Source organism: Camarhynchus parvulus, chromosome 5 (assembly GCF_901933205.1).
Source record: "Camarhynchus parvulus chromosome 5, STF_HiC, whole genome shotgun sequence".
Classification (NCBI taxonomy): domain Eukaryota; kingdom Metazoa; phylum Chordata; class Aves; order Passeriformes; family Thraupidae; genus Camarhynchus; species Camarhynchus parvulus.
Genome location: NC_044575.1, coordinates 54,679,066 through 54,698,029, shown reverse-complemented (window position 1 = coordinate 54,698,029; position 18,964 = coordinate 54,679,066). Strand labels below are relative to the sequence as shown.

At 42.1% G+C, this 18,964-nt stretch overlaps 1 protein-coding gene across 2 annotated transcripts in view; it reads left to right on the top strand.

The window, feature by feature from the left end:
• MTHFD1 (methylenetetrahydrofolate dehydrogenase, cyclohydrolase and formyltetrahydrofolate synthetase 1) overlaps positions 1-18,964 on the top strand; it is a 40,251-nt gene that overhangs the window by 9,733 nt on the left and 11,554 nt on the right. Inside the window, exons 3-18 of one of the 2 annotated variants that reach the window (XM_030949943.1) lie at positions 677-736; positions 1,421-1,474; positions 1,841-1,977; positions 2,099-2,199; positions 2,526-2,662; positions 4,072-4,183; positions 7,984-8,111; positions 8,753-8,850; positions 9,391-9,564; positions 10,081-10,217; positions 10,505-10,551; positions 12,827-12,934; positions 13,036-13,110; positions 14,915-15,017; positions 16,177-16,253; positions 17,223-17,363. In XM_030949943.1, the coding sequence (XP_030805803.1) occupies positions 677-736; positions 1,421-1,474; positions 1,841-1,977; positions 2,099-2,199; positions 2,526-2,662; positions 4,072-4,183; positions 7,984-8,111; positions 8,753-8,850; positions 9,391-9,564; positions 10,081-10,217; positions 10,505-10,551; positions 12,827-12,934; positions 13,036-13,110; positions 14,915-15,017; positions 16,177-16,253; positions 17,223-17,363 (1,689 nt within the window). Of the gene's footprint in view, positions 1-676; positions 737-1,420; positions 1,475-1,840; positions 1,978-2,098; positions 2,200-2,525; positions 2,663-4,071; positions 4,184-7,983; positions 8,112-8,752; positions 8,851-9,390; positions 9,565-10,080; positions 10,218-10,504; positions 10,552-12,826; positions 12,935-13,035; positions 13,111-14,914; positions 15,018-16,176; positions 16,254-17,222; positions 17,364-18,964 lie in introns of those variants that run through there. The other variant, XM_030949944.1, reaches the window with a different exon arrangement.

Sequence of the window (18,964 nt, the reverse complement as noted above, 5' to 3'; positions counted from 1 at the left end):
GCTTTTCCTTATTTGACCCCTATTTTCTTAAGATTAGAAGGAGTATTACCTTTAACAAAACATACTGGGTGATGCAAGTGGTCTCCTGAAATGAAGTTTTACTGTGAGCACTCAGAACTGCCAAAAATTGCGGGCATTTGTTCCACTTGCTGCTTTTTCTTTGTGCGCCACTTTGTCCTTGTTTTGATTTTTGTTTGGCAAGAAAATTCCCAAGGTTCAAAACTGCAGGGGAAGAAATGTCTCCATCAAAGCACACATGTACATAAAATTAAGATTCCCAAATATCAAAGAGGCCCAATGTTTTTGAAAGCCTTAATCAGATAATTGAATGTTATCAGCACCTGCTGATGATGTTAATTAGCTAAGGATTTAACTTTCTCAGATCAGATGGCAGGCAGTATTTTCTGCTTTGGAGACCACTGTGTTTTTAAGGTTTTTCAACAGGCGCAAATAGTTTGTGCAGGAGATCAGACAACTTGTCTTTAACTGCCTTGTCGTTGAAAGAACTTTCCTGTTAGCTCCAGCTGTTTATATCCTCTATCAGTGTGTTTTGCAGTAATTCAGGAATACCTCTGTCTCCTTGATGTGGATCCAAGGAAGCTGAGGATTAAGCCCATCTCAGCCTGTGTCTGGGTCTCTATTCTGTGCTGTAATTCAACTGTCTTTTCATCCTTAGGTTGGAAATCGGGATGATTCAAACCTCTACATTCACATGAAGCTGAAGGCTGCTGCTGAGGTAATCCTGGACTTAGTTTAGGACTACTTTTTACCCTCTTACAGTTGGTCAGATCTGAATATGAAAAACCAGATGCAAGTCAATAGTTTTGTCTAAGTTTTTCCAGTATTGGAGAAAACAGTGTTGGCCTGAGTTCTCAGTTACAGGAATGTAGTGTAGGTGTGTAACCTGAGAGCCAAGTGGGGTGCTCTGGTCACAGCAGTGTGGCTTGGTGCCACTTTTTGTGTGATCATCACAGATTACATTTGTCTGAAGTGCTGTGTCTTTCCTGACCCATGGCCTTTTTCTTATCTTCCCTGCCTGTCTTGTACCTGCAGTTACTTTGTGCTTGTGACAGGTAGAACATTACATGCTACAACAGGGCAGGAACACAGATCAATGCATTTTTCCCTAGGTGATACCTGGCATTTCTGCTGGTGTTTTAAGGCAGTGTGCTGTCAAGCAAAGCTGATGTTGTTCATGTCAAAAGGTGAATAGGACAGTTAAAGGACAGACTCAGTAGGCAAAGCACTTATCTTTCTTTGATGGTATTTCTAAATCGTAGGACTTGGAGCCTCAGGAAGAGGAGATAGACTTGGGAAATGTGACAGAATGCAGCTGTGATTTAGCTGGATAGAGAGATTAGCCAGATCAATTGGATGTCAATTCAGAAATCAGATAATTTGTTGTTATTCTCATTTGCAGATTGGGATCAGTGCCAATCACATAAAATTGCCAAACACAGCAACAGAAGCTGATGTAAGTAATACAGCCAGTGATGAAAAAATACGTAACTTCATTGTTGTGCTGAAGATATCTTTGCCCTGTCATTGTATAAAAAAGGACTACTTGCCTATTGCTACTAACTAATGAGAAAAGAATTGGAGCCTCGTGAGGTGTTTTTGTGGTTTTTTAAAAGAAAACTAAAACATTACAATGTAAAATTCAGAGACTTTAGGAGTTTTTGTTTTTTTAAATAAAGAATGTAATTGGTTTATACTTTTGGGTGGAAAAACTAAACCTAAAGGTTGTATTTTTTAATCCAGATAAGATTATGGTTTTTTCCTTTGCATCAGTCATATTTCAGTTCATCAGCCATTAGTTTTTTGGTGTTTGCTGTTGTAGGTGCTCAAGTGCATTGCCTCTTTGAATGCAGACCCAGCTGTTCATGGCTTCATAGTGCAGCTGCCACTTGACTCTGATAATCCCATCAACACAGAAAAAATAACCAATGCTGTTGCACCTGAGAAGGACGTGGATGGGTAAGCTGGCTTCACCCCTGGAGAGCATGACAGCTACTCCAGAAAGAAACCTCTTTTCTTTCTTTTCTCTTGAACAGTGAGGCTGGGTATCTTACTTGGCCTTTATTCTTTCAAAATACAGCTTAAGTAGCATCAATGCTGGGAAACTCTCTAGAGGGGACCTTGGAGACTGCTTTATTCCGTGTACGCCAAAGGGATGCATGGAACTTATCAAGCAGACAGGTAAGGAGGTTTTCATACACTACCCATGAGTGCAGTAGTCTTCAATAAGTGTAGAATTTGCACACATTGTGAGCTTCTGCTTCACAGCTTTTGCTGAGATACCACATTTCATCTCTGCTGCCCTAGATAGTGAAAGAACTAGGTTAAAATGGTCTTTCCTTCCTCCCTCCCAACTGCAGTTCCCTACCACACACAACAAAGAAGAGCAGAATTCTGAAGTACAGAACCAGAGTTCAACTGACCAGGACTCCAGAGCAGTTTGAGTTAATATGTACCAGGCTGCACAGTGACCTCTTTTTTGCTCTCTGTGACTCTGTGTGGTGCAGGTGTCCAGGTGGCAGGGAAGAGAGCCGTGGTGATTGGCCGCAGTAAGATCGTGGGGGCTCCCATGCACGACCTGCTGCTCTGGAATAACGCAACAGTCACCACCTGCCATTCCAAGACCTCCACCCTGGCTGAGGAGGTAAGGGCAGGCTGCAGTTATTTGTCCCAGGCCACTCACCTCCATGCACAGTGCTGCTCAGGGTGTTGCTGCATTGGGTCTGGGGTGTCTCATCTGAATTGGTTTCACAGTCCTGCTCATTGCGTGGTTGTGTAAATACTTCCGCTGGAATAGGATCTTGATTATTTTTGGCACTTAATTAGAGAGGTGTAGTTATAACAATAAAATTATTATTTTTGTTGTCTTTGAGCAAGTGCTGAGAATTTAATCATCCTTTCCTAATCTGCATGTAGGGGTTGGCAAAACAGCATATGTTTTTGTTGTTTTAATTATTTTTTTTACCAAAAAGACCAGGTGGTCTTCTGCTCTAATGGCTGAGAAACGTTAGGCCAAATGATTTCTCAGTTGGTTTATTTTTTTCAGTCGATTTTCTGTGACAGGGAGCTGGTACCATTTTCCTCTTCAGCAGTGAGAGTGACAGAAATAGTGTTTTGCTGTGCTGCCACCTACTTGGATTTCGTAGAGCCATCAGCACTGCCAGGCTCTGTAGGCAAGTATTAAAGCTGAAAAAGGGAGTAGGAGTGTTTGAATATAACTCACAAAGTAGATCAGAAACACTGCAATGCTTCACGCCGTTAAGTTGCTGTTCAGTAAGACCATCATTAGGTTGATTAAAAATTGAAGTGCTCATACTTAATGATATCTTAAAAATAGTTTATCTCCCTTGAAGATTAAAGAAAAAAAATCCAAGGGATAGCAACTTCCTAAGCAAATGTGAATGAAGCAGTGCAGGAACTGACAACGAGCTTTCGTTGGAGTCTTTAACACCAGCTTCGTGACTGGATCTGTCAAATTTACTGAATAGTCCCTGAATGAATATTAGTGCTGAAATACAGTCAGCTTCCCCTGGAGTTGTGTGTTATGCAGTTCTGGACATGAAAAGCACAAGACAGTGCTGTCACCAGTGAAGTGCTGCTTAGTTCTGTGCAGGGGTTGTTCTTGGCTGAACAGGATGAGTTCTTGCTGTCTGATGAGTGCTGGGTATATTTCTAGCACTGAATGTGCAGGGATATTTGAAGGAAGAGAAGAATATTCAGAAGGCTTTAATTTTATCTAAATGTAGCCTGTATGATCCACTTGGGAATCATGGAGGAGTTCAGAGGAGGTTGTGAAGTGTTGACTAGCAATAGTTCAGGGTAGGAGTGTGAAAATAGGCCATTATTTCTAGCTGCAGGAATCTGTCCTTGCCTTGCCAAGGAACTGGCAGCTACCTTTAAATGCTGGGAGTGCCCTTCCATGCCTCCAGTGGCAATGGGTGAGCACAGTTTCACTGCAGCTCAAGCTGATTTAACTTGCTGCAGAAGCAGCTCTGCATTTTGCCCCTGCCAGTGTGATACACAGTTGTTTGTTGTTTTTAAATTTTTTTATAGGTTGGCAAAGCTGACATCCTGGTGGTTGCAGCTGGTAGAGCTGAAATGGTAAAAGGTGAATGGATCAAGCCTGGTGCAATCGTAATAGACTGTGGAATTAACCATGTGCCAGGTGCGTGGGCAATGTATAACAAGTGGGGATGTGTTTGTTTGTGTATAAATGCAGTTGCTACGCTCGTGAATAATGTTTCCTTGGTGTCTCTGGTCCACATGGACTTCTTTCTCCTGTAAGTCTGTCTTAAGTAGTGATGACAACCTCTGACAATGCCAAAGTAAAGAAACCACTGGTCTGAAGCACTCTCCTAAAGCAGATCAGTGGCAGTTTTGATTCAGCCTTCAACGAGGCTGATGATTAATAGAGGAAAGAAGAGGCCTATGAAATATTGCAACAGAATATCCATTTAATTTGCTCCAGCTACATGGTGAAGTCTTGTCACTGTTGTCACTCTGGAGCTCAGGGCTTTGCTGTCATTACTTCGTGCTTGGATCTGTTGAAGCAGTTCCCTTTGAAGTACAGAAATGACAAGCAGTCTCTTAAAGTAGCTGTGGATTTGTTGAATCACAGCATTAAGTTCTTAGGCTTGAATGGTTGTTGTCTTGAAACAAAGCAGATTGTGCAAGAGTATTGGTGACAATGGCTCAGGCACAGAATAAAGTGCTTTAACATAATGGATTTTAGGGTAGGGTTTCACTTTGCTGTGCCTTCCTTATAAAGATGCTACAGACAGTCTGGCAATTTCTGTTTTCATCTCATTTTAAATCCAAATTACAGATATTGAATGATATGGAAAATTAGTCACTCTTACTGTGCTACGCCCACAAGGCTTTTAAAAGGTAGTTTTCATAATTAATCAGTCATTTTGTTGCCATTATTTAACAGAATGTAAAGAAATTTCTGTTCAGTGGTCTTGTTACTCAAAGTTGACATTAGGCTGCTTTTAAAAACATTAGTCCTCTATCTAATTAAAACTAAAAAGTCATCTGCTGTTCTGTTTGTTGCTTGATGGTTTTGTTCCAAACAACCCAAACTTGGGCCATTTGCCAAAATCCACAAGGTCACTGCTGATGTGCATGAAGCAGAATGGGCTGGAGTCTCCCCAGCTGACATGTTGCAAATAAAACCCCCATTGTGTTGCTGATATATGATGGTATGACCTTTTCTCAGGCTTTATTTGAACTGCATCTCTGAGGACACATCCCTGTTCCTTTGCAATCAGCCTGCCTTGAGCAGTGCGCTGACATCTGAGCTTCTTGTGCACCCAGCCCAGTCAGTGTCACGTGGAGTACACTTAATGACATTGAGATTTGATAATTGAGACTTGATAGAGTATCATGGAAACTGTCACATTTTTAAATGATGGGTATTATAGGCTCTGGTTTGCTTTTTTTTTCCTGTGGTTTTCTGAAGTTGCTGAGTTTTCCTTACTTTTTTCCCCTCTGATATGTTGCGAAGAAGTTTTCAGATGAATCTTTTGGGAAATGAGTACCAGAACTGTGGGAATTGCAGTGCTACAGAAAGAGCAGCAGCCAGCTTGCTGCCTTCTCCAGCTAAGTCACTGTGCAGATAGAATATTGCTGCTAGCTGTGGTGGTGCTTTGAATGTGATATGGGATAAGAGCACATGCATCTTACCACAAGCGTAAGTGCACCCAGCTGGATGCTTCCCAGGTGCAGCTGGAGGACATGGCAATCTCAGGATTTGCTAGTCAGGGTACCCCATGCATGCAGATCCCACACTGATTTGAGATATCAGGACATTTTGTCATGCTGTCTTGCCAAGCTGGAGTTAGGACAAGTTATAGCCATGTAGCACCATACAAATGTAGTTGTGCTTTTGAGTGGAGGGTGGCCTGAGTGCTCCAAGGGTGCTGGTTTGGAGGCTGGAAGAGACACTTCTGGCTTGGTGTACTGCAATTAACAGAATGTCCATCAGGTAGGCAGAGAGGAACAATCAATCTCCTGAAACCTCTACTAGAGCAGGCAAGTGCCTGTTACTTTCCAAACTGGGTTGTATTTGTCTCTCCCCACTGCTGCAGTTGGAGGGCTGGTTCAGCAAATACTCTGGATGCCTTATTCCAGGCCTGTAGAAATTGCTTTGCTACAGAAAGGGAAAGCAGTGCAAGTAGAGAGTATTCCCAGAGATGGCAGTCCCTGGAATGTCCATCTCTGAGTCCTGATGGAGGAAGCAACTCTGCTCAAAGTTGCCTCCTATGGGATTTTGCAGCCCTGGCTAACAAGAAGCCATGAGAGTGGAATATGAGAGCAGCTTTTTTGCAACATGGTTATAGTGTCACTGATACTCTCTGCAATTAGTTTGTATTTTTTAAGAGTGGGATGATGAATATTGAAAAGGTGAAATTATGGGGAGAGATGGCAAGTATTGTGTGTGAGCTTTCTCTCAAAAGAATATTTTGCAGGTAATTGAAGAGCTCCTAGGCTGTGCTGAGCAGTGCCTGTGTGAGGTGCAGATGCAGAAGCAGGGACTGGGGGATTGTTGGGCCTGTGCTCATCTCTGTGTCTGTGGAACAGATGAGGCAGTTTGGAGTGCCAGCTTGTTTTCCTTGTTCTTGGGCTGGGAGCCTTCCTGGCCAGGATGGCTGATGAGCCTGCTTGGCATCCTTGGAAGAAGACAAAATTACATTATTTACTGTTTGCAGCCTTAATTAAATTGATCTCTAGGGGGGACGGCCAGGCTGGTCTGCAGTTCAGGCAGCAAACTGACAGCAGGCTGCAGAAACACTGGTTACCAGCTGTGATGTTGTTCAGGCTTTGAGCTTTAGGGAGAAGCAGTGTTGCTTAAAACACACAGCAAAGCATCCAAGCTGCTAATTGTCAGTAACAATGCAGCTAAAAAATAACGTTGGCTTTTGTTCTCTCTTTGGTTTTAACATAATCTGCTGTTGGGGAGTTTGGTTTCTGTTCCACTCCTCCCCCTCACCAGATGTATGTGAAAGTTAGTGATTGTGCTCTGCTCAAATACACACTTACTGTATGCAATATAACATTTCAATATAACAACATTAGAATCTATTTTCAGATTTTTACGCTGCTTAGAAGCTCCCTAGAGTCCTTTACCTGAAGTGAGAATCTGCCATTTCAGGAGCAACTTAAATTTTCTAGTTTTATGTGCTGTAATAAATGACTTCCTTAGACAACTCTGCTAGTTTACTAATTCATTTTGTCTCTTCCTCTCTTTATTGGGTGAGTTTAAAGGTCACCACTGGAAAAAAGGACTATGTCTGCTTCTGAATTGTCAGGTCATATAGTACAGCAGGATATAGCAAAATACATTGCCTGAGAGAAAAATTATCCTACTGAAGCTTTCTTAAGGCACATGGGAAGTTTGTTTTGACAAGTCTGATCTCTGTGACCTGCAGTATTTACTGGTCCATCTTTAAACTAGCAGTGATAACTGAAAAGCTCAGTGCTTTCTGCCTTCAGGTTCTGTAAAAGCAGGTGATTTTATTCAATAGTAAGGCTCAGATGCCCTCCAAAATGGAACAGAGCAAATGTAAACCTGGGGGGTTTGGAACAAGTCAGCCGTCTTTCATCTCTCACCTCTTCATGACTGTTGGTTTATATCTCATTCAAACTGCCCTGTGGGCAATGAGCCACTAAGAAAAGACTTGCATCCTCCAGGAAAGGGAGATCTGTCTGGCTGAGGATAAATGGTGCTTAATGGGAGGATGTGTTGCATGAGCTGTTGACACTCCGCAAGTGAAGTATGATGATAACAGCTTCATCTTGTGATGTTGTCTTAGCTGTTTTATCTTTCTTTGCAGCTTCCTGGGTACTCAGCTTCTATTTTGTTTGCTCCAGCAGAATTAACGACTTCAGCTTCAGTCAGTGCTGTCTCCTCTGTTGCTGTGCTGAAATGTGATGTGTAACTTACTTTTCTTCTTAAATCCCCAGACAGCACAAAGGCCAGTGGAAAAAGAGTTGTGGGAGATGTGGCATACAATTCAGCAAAGGAAAAGGCTTCCTTCATCACCCCAGTTCCTGGTGGTGTTGGGCCCATGACTGTGGCCATGCTAATGCAGGTACTGAGCAGACTGTGGTCATCTCTTCTGTGTTTGCTTTGGGGGGTGTTGCTGCTGACCATCAGCACACTGCCAAAGCAGCTGTGCTCCCTTTTGCTCTTGAAAAATCTAGTTAGGATTTCCAGCTTCTAGTTCAGACAATTTGGATTCAGTTAACCGAGGAAGAAGATGGACTTGAAGGAAATGTTAGAACAGAGGTTTCTGGTTGGTCAGTTTTGGGAGGTTTTTTAGGGGTTTTTGAGTGTGGTTGCTCAAAACCCTAAGAAATGGGCCTGTGTTATAATGCTCTGGCTGTAATTGTGAAACCATCCTCAGGGTGATTGGATAAAAAGGAGAGTAACAGTATAAACCAGCTCCTTCTGTTTCCATGCTTTGCTTAAGAAAACTTGCTGACACAGAGCACCCTAAAAACCCAGCACACTGGAAGATCAGAAGAGAGATAGATATGGTGGGATTTTTTTCTTTTTAGGAAAACAGCAAGCAGAATCTCATTTTGGATTATTAGCAAATGCTTTAATAAAAGCACTTTGGTTTAAACCCAAACTGAGACAGATAGGAGGGGCAAACCTTTCTGGTCTCTTTGTAATCAGTGCAGACTGTGCAATGATGGTTGCTTTAATGCATTCACTTGCTTGTTTTAGAGCACTGTGGAGAGTGCACAGCGTTTTCTGGAGAAGTTCCAGCCTGGAAAATGGACCATCCAATACAACCAGCTTACCCTAAAGATGCCTGTTCCAAGGTAATGCTTTCAAATTAAAGCATTCTAAGGTCTTCCTAAGGAAGCAGAGCTAAGCTGCAGTGGTGCTGTGATATCTCTTGAAGTGTCTTGAAGTCTTCTTGGACTTTCACAGACTTCAGGCCAGCTAGATGGTTGCTGATTCAGGAAATAGTGAAAAACTTGTATTTTGGAAAATTTTCAGTCTGGCATGCCAAAACAGTAGTATCTTCAAATAGGAGTTGCTCAAATCCCCAAGGAGCAGCTGAAAATATGCAAAATACCATATGGGATCATAACACATTGTCCACAAAAGGCATTTGGGAAAATGGGGAGATTGAGGAGAGGGGTTGTTTGTTTGGGGTTTGGCCTTTTTTTATTTTCAGAAAGGCAGCTCTGAGAATGTGTCTGTTGTAGTGTACCTGATACTTGTGGGATTGATTTATTTAACTAGGGAGGGTTTAAAGATTGACTTCTAAAATATAGATTAGGTGTTTCCCTACAGAAGCAGGGAATTTGTGGAAGTCTTTGACTTATAACCTCATCTTGCTCTTTTTCTTTAAGTGATATTGAAATCTCAAAGTCCTGCATGCCCAAGCCCATTGAACAAGTTGCAAAAGAAGTTGGCCTTTTCCCTGATGAGGTGGAGCTCTATGGCCAAACTAAAGCCAAGGTTCAGCTCTCAGTGCTGAAACGCCTGCAGAACCAGCCAGATGGCAAATACGTCGTTGTGACTGGGTAGGTGCTTCCTGAACTGACACATCACTTACAAGATGAAAAGAAATTTTATTAGCATGGCTCGTTGTTGAATTGTCTTTTGGTGGGGTGACTGTATGGGCTGCTCTGGGTTTTAGTAAATCACACTGTGAAAATGTAGTAGTTTGGCAAGTAGATGGATCACTTGTAGCAAACAGTGGGGACGTAGCTTAACATTTCTCTCCAGCAGATGAATTATTTTGGTCTACAGGTCAGGGTTATGAAGGGTAGACTGGTTCCTAGCCAAACTTCCCCTGGTCTAGTAGTCTGCCTTCACTAGGAACTAACAAATTGTTTCAGAGCAAAGTTGTCAGCAGTTATGTGATGACTTGCCAGTCTCCTTCCAGTTTTGAATTGATGACGATTAGCTGAAGTGTGAGCCAGTTCAGAATTTGAATTCTCATTAACTGCAATCAGTGGGTGACTGTTATATCCCTGGGATTTGATTCTCACCCATTGCAAGGGTGTAATTGTGTCTTTTCTGCTTTGTTGCTGCAGAATAACTCCCACTCCCCTGGGAGAGGGGAAGAGCACCACCACTGTTGGCCTTGTCCAGGCCTTAGGAGCACACCTTCACCAGAATGTCTTTGCCTGTGTTCGGCAGCCTTCTCAAGGGCCAACTTTTGGCATAAAAGGTATGATTGTTCTGTTGCTTGCAGTTGGCCTAAATGGACAAAGATGGCATTCAGAAATACTATTCTTCTGCAGTGTAGTTTTACATTATTTCTAGTTACAAGTGCATTTATTTTAAGAAAAAAGAGCTTTGGGTAAGTTCTTCAGTTTTGTCTTCAAGGTACTGTGTTGGGACTTAAACTCGGCTGCTCAGTGGTAGCTGCTCTCTTGGAGCCATTAAACAAACAGATGAATAGCACTGGGCTGGAGACAGCTGGACTGGTGTGGTCTGACTGTTGTCTCTCTGCAGGTGGAGCTGCAGGTGGTGGCTATTGTCAAGTTGTCCCAATGGAAGAGGTAATTCTTTATACAAAGCCTCATTGCCCTCACAGCTCACAGACCCTGAAGAGATACTGCAGTCAGATAACTTAGAAAATGTATGAGTTTATGACCTAGTTTAGCACTTGATAGAACTGGGTGCTTGATTTCAGCAAAGCTTGGGTTTTTTTAGCAAACAACCATCCTTATGTTGTTTCAAAAGTGTGTCTTCGTGGTCAGGGAACTTCATAGAGCTAAGAATTCCCAGTTCCTCTCTTCTTCCCCTTCTCTGCCTTGAATTGCTGTGTACCCTGGAGCAAAGTACATCCTGTGCCTCATTTTCCCAGTGCTGAAATGAAGATGATAATGGCTTAATGAATTTTGGAAGAATATTGCATAGTTCTGTCAGCTGTGGTGGCCACCGACTCTTTCCGTGAGCTATTTTGGAGTACTTGTGTTTTAGATTACTAACATGAACTGGGAAAAAGGAATTTGGGAATCAGCAATGCCAAGACCTCAGCCTGTGGGGGGCTGGCACAGGAGCATATTTCTGGTGTGACTTGGCAACAAGTAGAATTCTGTGTTTGGAGGCAGGGAATTAAAAAGCACGTGTAGCATGTGCTCTTGTGCCTCTCTCAGCTCTCAGAGCAATTGCCTGTAGAATTCTGCCTTTGTCTCATGCATTGTAGATTGACACAGGACAATTTCAGGAAGAAAAGTAAAAACGATCAAAAGGGCTGTTTGTTCTCATTGATGCAGCAAGTCCATAAAAGATAAAGATGTTCAGGAGGCAGAATATTGATTTAGTCACGTGCCAAGAGCATGTGTGAAGAATAAATGTGACAGGAAAAATAACCTCCTCCTCTTTAGGAGTGTTAGTAAGACAAGCCAAAATACCTGACTGTGTGTTGCAGTGGGAAACAGCCACACTCTAGGAGCCAAACTGGCTGGAATGACTTTTTTTAAGTATGACCCACATGGAACAAATACACATAGTTTTGTGGGGGTGTTTTAGTCAATGCATGTCTGGTAAAATTTACAGTATCTGGAGTCACTAGTTAAAATAATGACCGTGATACATTATTTAATAATTCTGCATGCAGTTTTTATCCTATGAAAAAAAAAATAGCAAGTGAAAAACTTTTGAGTTCATACTGCAGAACAAAGGTAATAATAATTGCTTCTTGTTGAATGTATGCAGAATGAGACAACAATTATCATTTACTAATTAGGATTTATAATCGGTGTGTGACTAGCTGCACTTTGTTTTAGCTTTGTGGGTTTTGAGACCACAGTAACAAGACTTCAGTAAAATGGTGTTGTAAGGTATTCTGTCATATTACCTTTTCTAATATCCCCTTTTCATCTTCTTCCTTTGCTGTTTGGCTAGAGATGAAGGGGTTTGTTTTAACCACACCTTTTACTCACCTGACATAATCATTGGATCATTTAGGTTGGAAAAGACCTTTAAGCAAGTCCAACCATTCCTCCAGCACTGCCAAGCCCACCACTAAATCGTGTCCCCAAGTGCCACTGCATGTTTCTGAAATACCTCCAGGGATGGTGACCCCACCACTTCCCCGGGCAGCCTGTTCCTGTGCTTGACAACCCTTTCCATGAAGAAATTTTCCCTCATAGCCAATCTAAATCCTTCACCAGCTTCACAGCTACAGTGCAGCCAGATAACTCATGTAGGCCAACCCACTCAAACTATGTTTTAATGAGATAGAACTAAGAAAACTACTAGCAGTGTCACTGTGTAGTACGTGGTCTACAAGCTCTGCCTGTGATTCTATGTTTGGGTGGTTACCTTAAGCAGAGCTCTCTGCAACCACAGAGCTCCACTGCTAGTGCTGCACAAGGTTGTTAGTTCCAGTTTAGCTCAGACTCCCTTGTGGGAGCAGCAGCCACTTCAGCTAATGTATGTGTGAAACCTGCTGTGCAAATGAGGGGGTCAGTAGGAGGGTGAAGGAGGAGCAATGCAGAACACAGAGCGTTCTGAGTGGGGTCTTTTAAGTGCCAAGGAGCCTGTGAGAACTGTTCTGGTGGAGGGGAAAAGAAAAAAACAAACAACTTTTTATTTGGGAGCTTTGTTTTAGAAGTTTGTAAAATGACATGAGTGTGGGGGAGGCATTTTTATGTTTTAAAGAAATTCTTTCCTCTCTTCCACATACTGCACTGAGCAATCTCTCCCCCTCCACCCTCACCCACTTTAACATTACTATTAATACTTCTCTTTCCATCTGTCTGCGGTGAGTTGGAATAATGAAAATTGCAGCAGGATGAGGTAACTGATATGTTCCATGTCCTCTAGTTTAACCTTCACCTCACTGGTGACATCCATGCCATCACTGCAGCCAACAACCTGGTCGCTGCTGCTATTGACGCACGCATGTTCCACGAGCTGACTCAGTCTGACCAGGTACAGTCCTTCCTTACCATGTATCTGACCCCAGCCCACTTTGGCCAGGCTGTTTTGGATGGGCCAGCAGTGCTGATGAACTGTGTGTTTTATTTTGCAAGGCTCTCTACAACCGTTTGGTGCCGTCTGTCAATGGTGTCAGGAAGTTCTCAGACATTCAGATCCGAAGGCTACAGGTGAGCTCACTGCTTTTTTTCCTTGGTTTCTGGTTCTGTTCCACTTACTTATCCTTTAGGTAGGCAGAGCTATGTTACAGAAATCCCTGTGTTGTCCCTTAGGCCATTCTTCTGGCATTTGTTTTTTGCACAAAGTGTGCAGAAGTGTGGTAACCCTTCATGCAGCACAGAAAACAGATGCAGGAAGGTGAGGAATCATTGCTACAACTCTGTCAAAAACTCCATGATTAACACAATGGGAAGAAATAGAGCTTAGTGTCCTTTATTAGTGGTGTCAGTTCAGTGCAGTTTAAGAAAGGACCAGAATCGGTCTCTGTACCTAACACACAGTTACAGCTAGAGATTAGTGGTTCCCATGTGACAGCTGTGCAGATAATGCAGCACACACAAAAAAGCAATTCATAAAATTCAGCAAAAAAAAAGAACATACCGAATTTTCTTTGTCTTACCCAGATGGAGAAAACAAAGAAAAATGGGAAAAAAAACCCCCACCTGTTCCCTACAAGGCAAATTTCTCCTCTACCAAAAAAAAAAAACAAACCAAAAAAACAGCAGCAACAAAAAAAAAAAGAATTCCTAGTTAGATAAGTAGCCCTGTTCATTGAATGGCAGTTGCTGAGCAGCCCACAGCTCCTCTGCTCCTCAAAATTTAAGGGCATATGCAAGTTCACATTGGCTTCTGCAAAAATGAGGATTAGCAGATGAATAGTTTTGCACTGGGCTTGAACCTTGCAGCTAAGAGGACAGACTGAGCCCTGCTGAGCTCATTCAAGGTACAAGGCTGTTTTGTAGAGTGTTCAGGCTGGATCAGTTGCCCATTTGGAAGTCACGAGCAAGAGTCAGACTACTTGGGAAGATAAAACCCTGATACATTAATTGGCTATAATGTCTTAAACCATTAGAGAATGTGTGGTTTGCTTCCATTGCTGAGCAAGAAATGATGTCATACTGCTTGGTGTTCCTGATGGACTGCTGAGGGAACTCTGCCCTGACCACTCTTGTGGTTATGAAATGTCAAGATGTGAACAGAATGCTAATACTCCAGAAAGATGGTATCTCTGTCATTGTTGTTGTTTATTTCCTTTTCTAAATTATATGCTTGAAGAGGAAAAGAACAGACTTTCTTCTTCCCTGCTGTTCTTCAGAAGAAAAATACGACTTAACTGTCTGGTTAATTAAAAAACCTTGCTCGTTCATAAATCAACTGTATCGTTTCCCTTATGCCTAAGCATGTGCTTCTATCAGGCTTCTTGAGATAATTCTTCTCTCAATTAAGCAACTTGGCAAGCTGCCCATCCTCCCAGTGTGTTCAAGATCAGCTTTCTGGGATGCTGACAGCCTTGTGACTGAATTGTTTAATTCCTCCTTTGTGCTGCTTTAACCAGCATGCTGTAAGCAGTGGCTTTAAATACGTGTGGCTATGTGCAGTGACCCCAGGCAAACTAAAGAGAAATGGATGTAAGCATGTGAGGCTAATGACAAGGACAAGGTGTGGAAAGAAGTACAGAGCTGTCTCTTACTCTTTCTGTAGGTGCCTTGCACAGAGCTTGGTGACAACCTGCCCTAGTGAGCTCCATTGTCTGCCTTGTCCTTTCCAAGCTGGACAGCAGCAAGCTCTGTCCAGTATATGCTGATATGGATCATCTTATGTTGTGGTGGGGTCTGGAAGAAAGGGTCACAAAAAGACAGCCCCTCCTTATTTCTGAATATGCAGATGGTGCTGCCGAAGCTCCAGTGTTGTAGTAAAAGGTTCATTCCTGGGAATATTTTCACCATACCTCTTATTTGTCTTTTCTTCCCATAGAAACTGGGCATTAACAAAACGGATCCTATGGCTTTGACAAAGGAAGAAGTAAATGCATTTGTGAGACTGGACATTGACCCAGGCACCATAACGTGGCAAAGAGGTACTAGAGACATTAAATGAAAGAAAACGTGTCGAAAGAGACATTTATAGTTGCAGCTGAAACTGTGTTTCCTGGGAAAATGGGAAAGAGGGCAGAACTGGTTCCTCCTTCCCTAAGTTTGGTGGGATAGCTGCCTGCAGCTGGGATCCCATAACTGAAGGGGTCTAACACAGGGGCTTGAATCTGCTCTGAATTCACAAACATTGAGTTTGCTAATGGGTGACAGTTTGTGTTTCTAGATTTGTCAGTCACTGAGAGAGTTGAATTTGGCAGCTGTAGCCAACAGCCTTTTTACCTTACTGCTCTGTGAGTAAGAGGGTTCTGCTCTGGAATTAAAACTCAGTTTTAATCTGCCCACTTGCTGTGTTGGAGACTGACAGCAAATGAAGCCCAGATTTTTTAAAAGGTTTTTAAAGATAGCTGAAGGTAGAATCATTCTCTGGTCTGGCAGATTTAATATTTTACTATCAAAAGAACTTTAAAAGATTACTTTTTTTCCTGAGTTAGGCTCCAAGTGTATTGCTTTTTCTTCTTTCTTTTGAAATACAGTATGAAATGTATTCTCCAGAATTTGCTTCATAACCTGTAATGAGACTAAAGTAGTCTGCCTCATGGGAAATACTTCATAAAACACTTGGAATATTTCAAGCATATAAAAGGAAACAGCAAATTTAAGCCAGTGTTTCATAGTTTGTGTTTCCAAGGTAATTTGACTTAATGGAGCTGTATAAAACAATTCTCACTAAATGATAGTATCTGACCATTTTATCACTTAACTTATAAAGTGTTAATTTTATTTCTTTTTGACTGCAGTAATTTCCTGGATTCGTATTGGTTAATGATGGTGAAAAATCAATTGGAATAATATTATCAGTTCTGCTTTTCAGAGAAGCTTTGGTCTGGTGGTTAATGCACACAAAGGGATGCAGACTCCCTCTGAATGCAGTGCAGGCTCTGGTGTATCTCTGGGTATCTTAATTTCATTGCAGTTTTTGTGTAAGAATCATGTTGAGAAGCACTTGCCATTCTTTAGGAGGGGATGGTTTCTCAAAGTGCCATCTTCTCTTCATTGGTGATCTGGCTGGGTGTTTGTCATAGGGCAAAGATGTGAATTTATGGCTTGACAATGTGACATCTTACCTTTCTGCATTCCTTGCAGTACTGGATACAAATGACAGATTCCTTAGGAAAATCACTATTGGACAGTCTGCTACAGAGAAAGGCTTCTCACGGACGGTAATTGTTCCCTTTTCTCACATGTCTTAAAAAGTGCTTTGAAAAAGATGTTCCTGAAGGAAGTTTCTGTAGTTCCAGCTATTTTCATCTTTGACCATTGTCTTGTTAAATAAAAAGCAGAAAGTCTTCTCAGCTGAGCAGTTAAATTTGCTACCAGTGCTGTCTTTAGTTTTAATTGTCTCTTCCCTCCTTCCCTGTTGTCTCCTGAATATTGGCTTCCCAAACTGGGATGTCTGTGGTATAACAGTGGTACAGGAGTGCCCTTTGTAAAGCTGGTCATGACAGTGGTTCATCTTCACTACTGCTGGTGTTTTGGGTGGGGTTTATCCAGCCAAAACTAGACACAGAATCTGAGCTTGCCTAGATTTATTGTATAATCAATAGAGTAAAAGAGGAAATTGGGCTGTGACTCCCCTCATCCCTTAAGTAACTGTCATATCTATAGTTCAAATGAATTGTGCTCAGAAAAGCTTCTTTCTTTTGACTCTAAATGTCCTTAGGGTTCTTAGCTTCCCTAAGGTGGAAGTGTCTGCATTATGTCAGATGAATTTTACCCTACATTTCCTATAGAATCTGGTTTTTCTGCTGGTGGGCTTTTTGTCTTTTACTGTATTGTTTAGCAATGATCAGATGAGTTAGTGAGCTCAGTCTTCAAAAATATAATTTGTTAGTGTTACGTGTTCTTACATGAATCACTAATGTTCGTGCCAGGAGAGACACGTAATAGCAACAGAATGAGTAGGTTTTGTTTAAGTTTGCAGGAAAAAAAATCCAGTTTAAAATGGCCAAATTAAAGGACGTGTTCTGAGAGCAATGCTTTGGATTTCTTGTATATTCTATGTCTGTATTTTTTTCTTTCTTTTCTTTATTACAATGGTGATGATTTGCCGTGTTTCAAGAATTGAACAGAGGCAAGAATTGCTGGGAGGGAATCTTAATGAGTTCACGTCCTTCATTCATCTCTTGCAGGCTCAGTTTGACATCACAGTGAGCAGTGAAATCATGGCAGTCCTAGCCCTGGCTGATGGGTTGGATGATATGAAAAAGCGATTTGGCAGAATGGTGGTAGCTTCCAGCAAAAAAGGACAACCAGTTACAGCTGATGACCTTGTAAGAGTCATTGCCATTAAATGCTTTTTCCTATTATTTCTGAAAGTCCTTGGATTAAAAAGCAGAGAGACGGTTGTATGAAAAAAAAAGAAATTAACATTTAGAAGAGCAAAGATAAAATCCTGGCCCTTGCAGTTAATGAAGGTTATTTTCCTTCAGTGTGGCACCTTCACACCTTATCCAGAGAAGGGTGTGTGTGTGACCTGGGCAGGGACAAGGGTCCTGTGGGATGTGCTGTGTGTCAGGTTGCAGCTGGCACCATTGGAGTTACAGGGGAAATACGTGGTGGTTTCTACAAAAAAAGCATGTTTATGAATCAGAACTCAAAATGCATCCTGCTGGCCATCCTGTTTCTTAGGCTCCCTGGAGTGAGGAAAACATTGAGCAGGAGCAAAGCGTTTGCAAATTCAATTACTGACAATGAAATATTTTCTTCTGGGAGTCTATGAATGCTATAAAAGCCAAAGCATTTGCAAAAAGTGTGTGTTCTCTGTAAGGCAGCCTTTGATGAGGGACACAAATGTTTAATTTCCCTTCATGAAATGCTGAATGTCATAGTCCTGGTGATGCCTGTTACCAGTGTGTAAAGCAGCCCTAAGCAGCAGTTGCAAGCTGCAGCATTGTTTTGCAGCTCTCCCTCCACTAATTGTTAGTTCTTGGCAGATCTGTGGAGTGTGTCAAATAGCATTTTCCCAAATGGTGCTTCAACATGGTGTCAGGGCAATGCCCTGTGTCCCAGGCACTCCTTCCCGACCTGTGTCCCCAGCTAGGTGGGACAGGGCATTAAGGCTTACCCAGCTCTTGCTATCTTGCTGCAGGTTTTTTGTTTCCTTATGTGCTGGAGGGATGTGGGAGTGTTGTTTATTTGTTTTACTTCCTCCCAGGATAAGGCTAAGAAACAGTAGATTGATGGCCTGACTCTGGCCTTGCAGGAAAAGTGCCTGGCTGGAACAATTTGTCTGTAAATCCCTATGTGAGACATTTGTTGGGAATGAGAAAGAGCATGAGCCAAAGTTCTGTAGGCAGCTTTGAGATTTTAATTCCTACACCTAGCATGCTGCCAGTTTAACTTAAGCAACTGAGTTAAACCCTTTTTCTGGAAAACAGGAGTGTTTCTTACTGCCCATCAGCCTTGTAGGCAGATGGTGCTTGGCTTGGGAGTCTCTTTTTCTTTTCTGTAGACTCCAGGTGATAGAAGTCTTTCATCTCAATTTTTTTTAAACTTTCTAAAGAATTTAATTCTGTCCATTCCAATTGCAGAATGGAAGATGGTATCAGACATCCAACAGGTTCTCTTGTCTGTTATGTTTGCACTTGATGGCAGCCAGTGGCTCATGTTGTTAGGACCATGTTACCCACTCCTCATGCAGGCAGAAATGTGATTGCAGAGACCAGGCTGGGTCCTGCTGCTGTGATGCAACCAATGTCATGAGTGTGCTACCAGGAAGTGCAAAAAAAATCTGGGAAGGATCATGGAATCAAAAAGTGACTGCAGGTTTTAGGGATGGGATGTATGGAAGTGTGCTGAGCGACACGGGTCTGAAATGTCACCATGGAAATATTGCTCTGCAGTTTTCATTATTGTGGAGATGAGTGAAGTT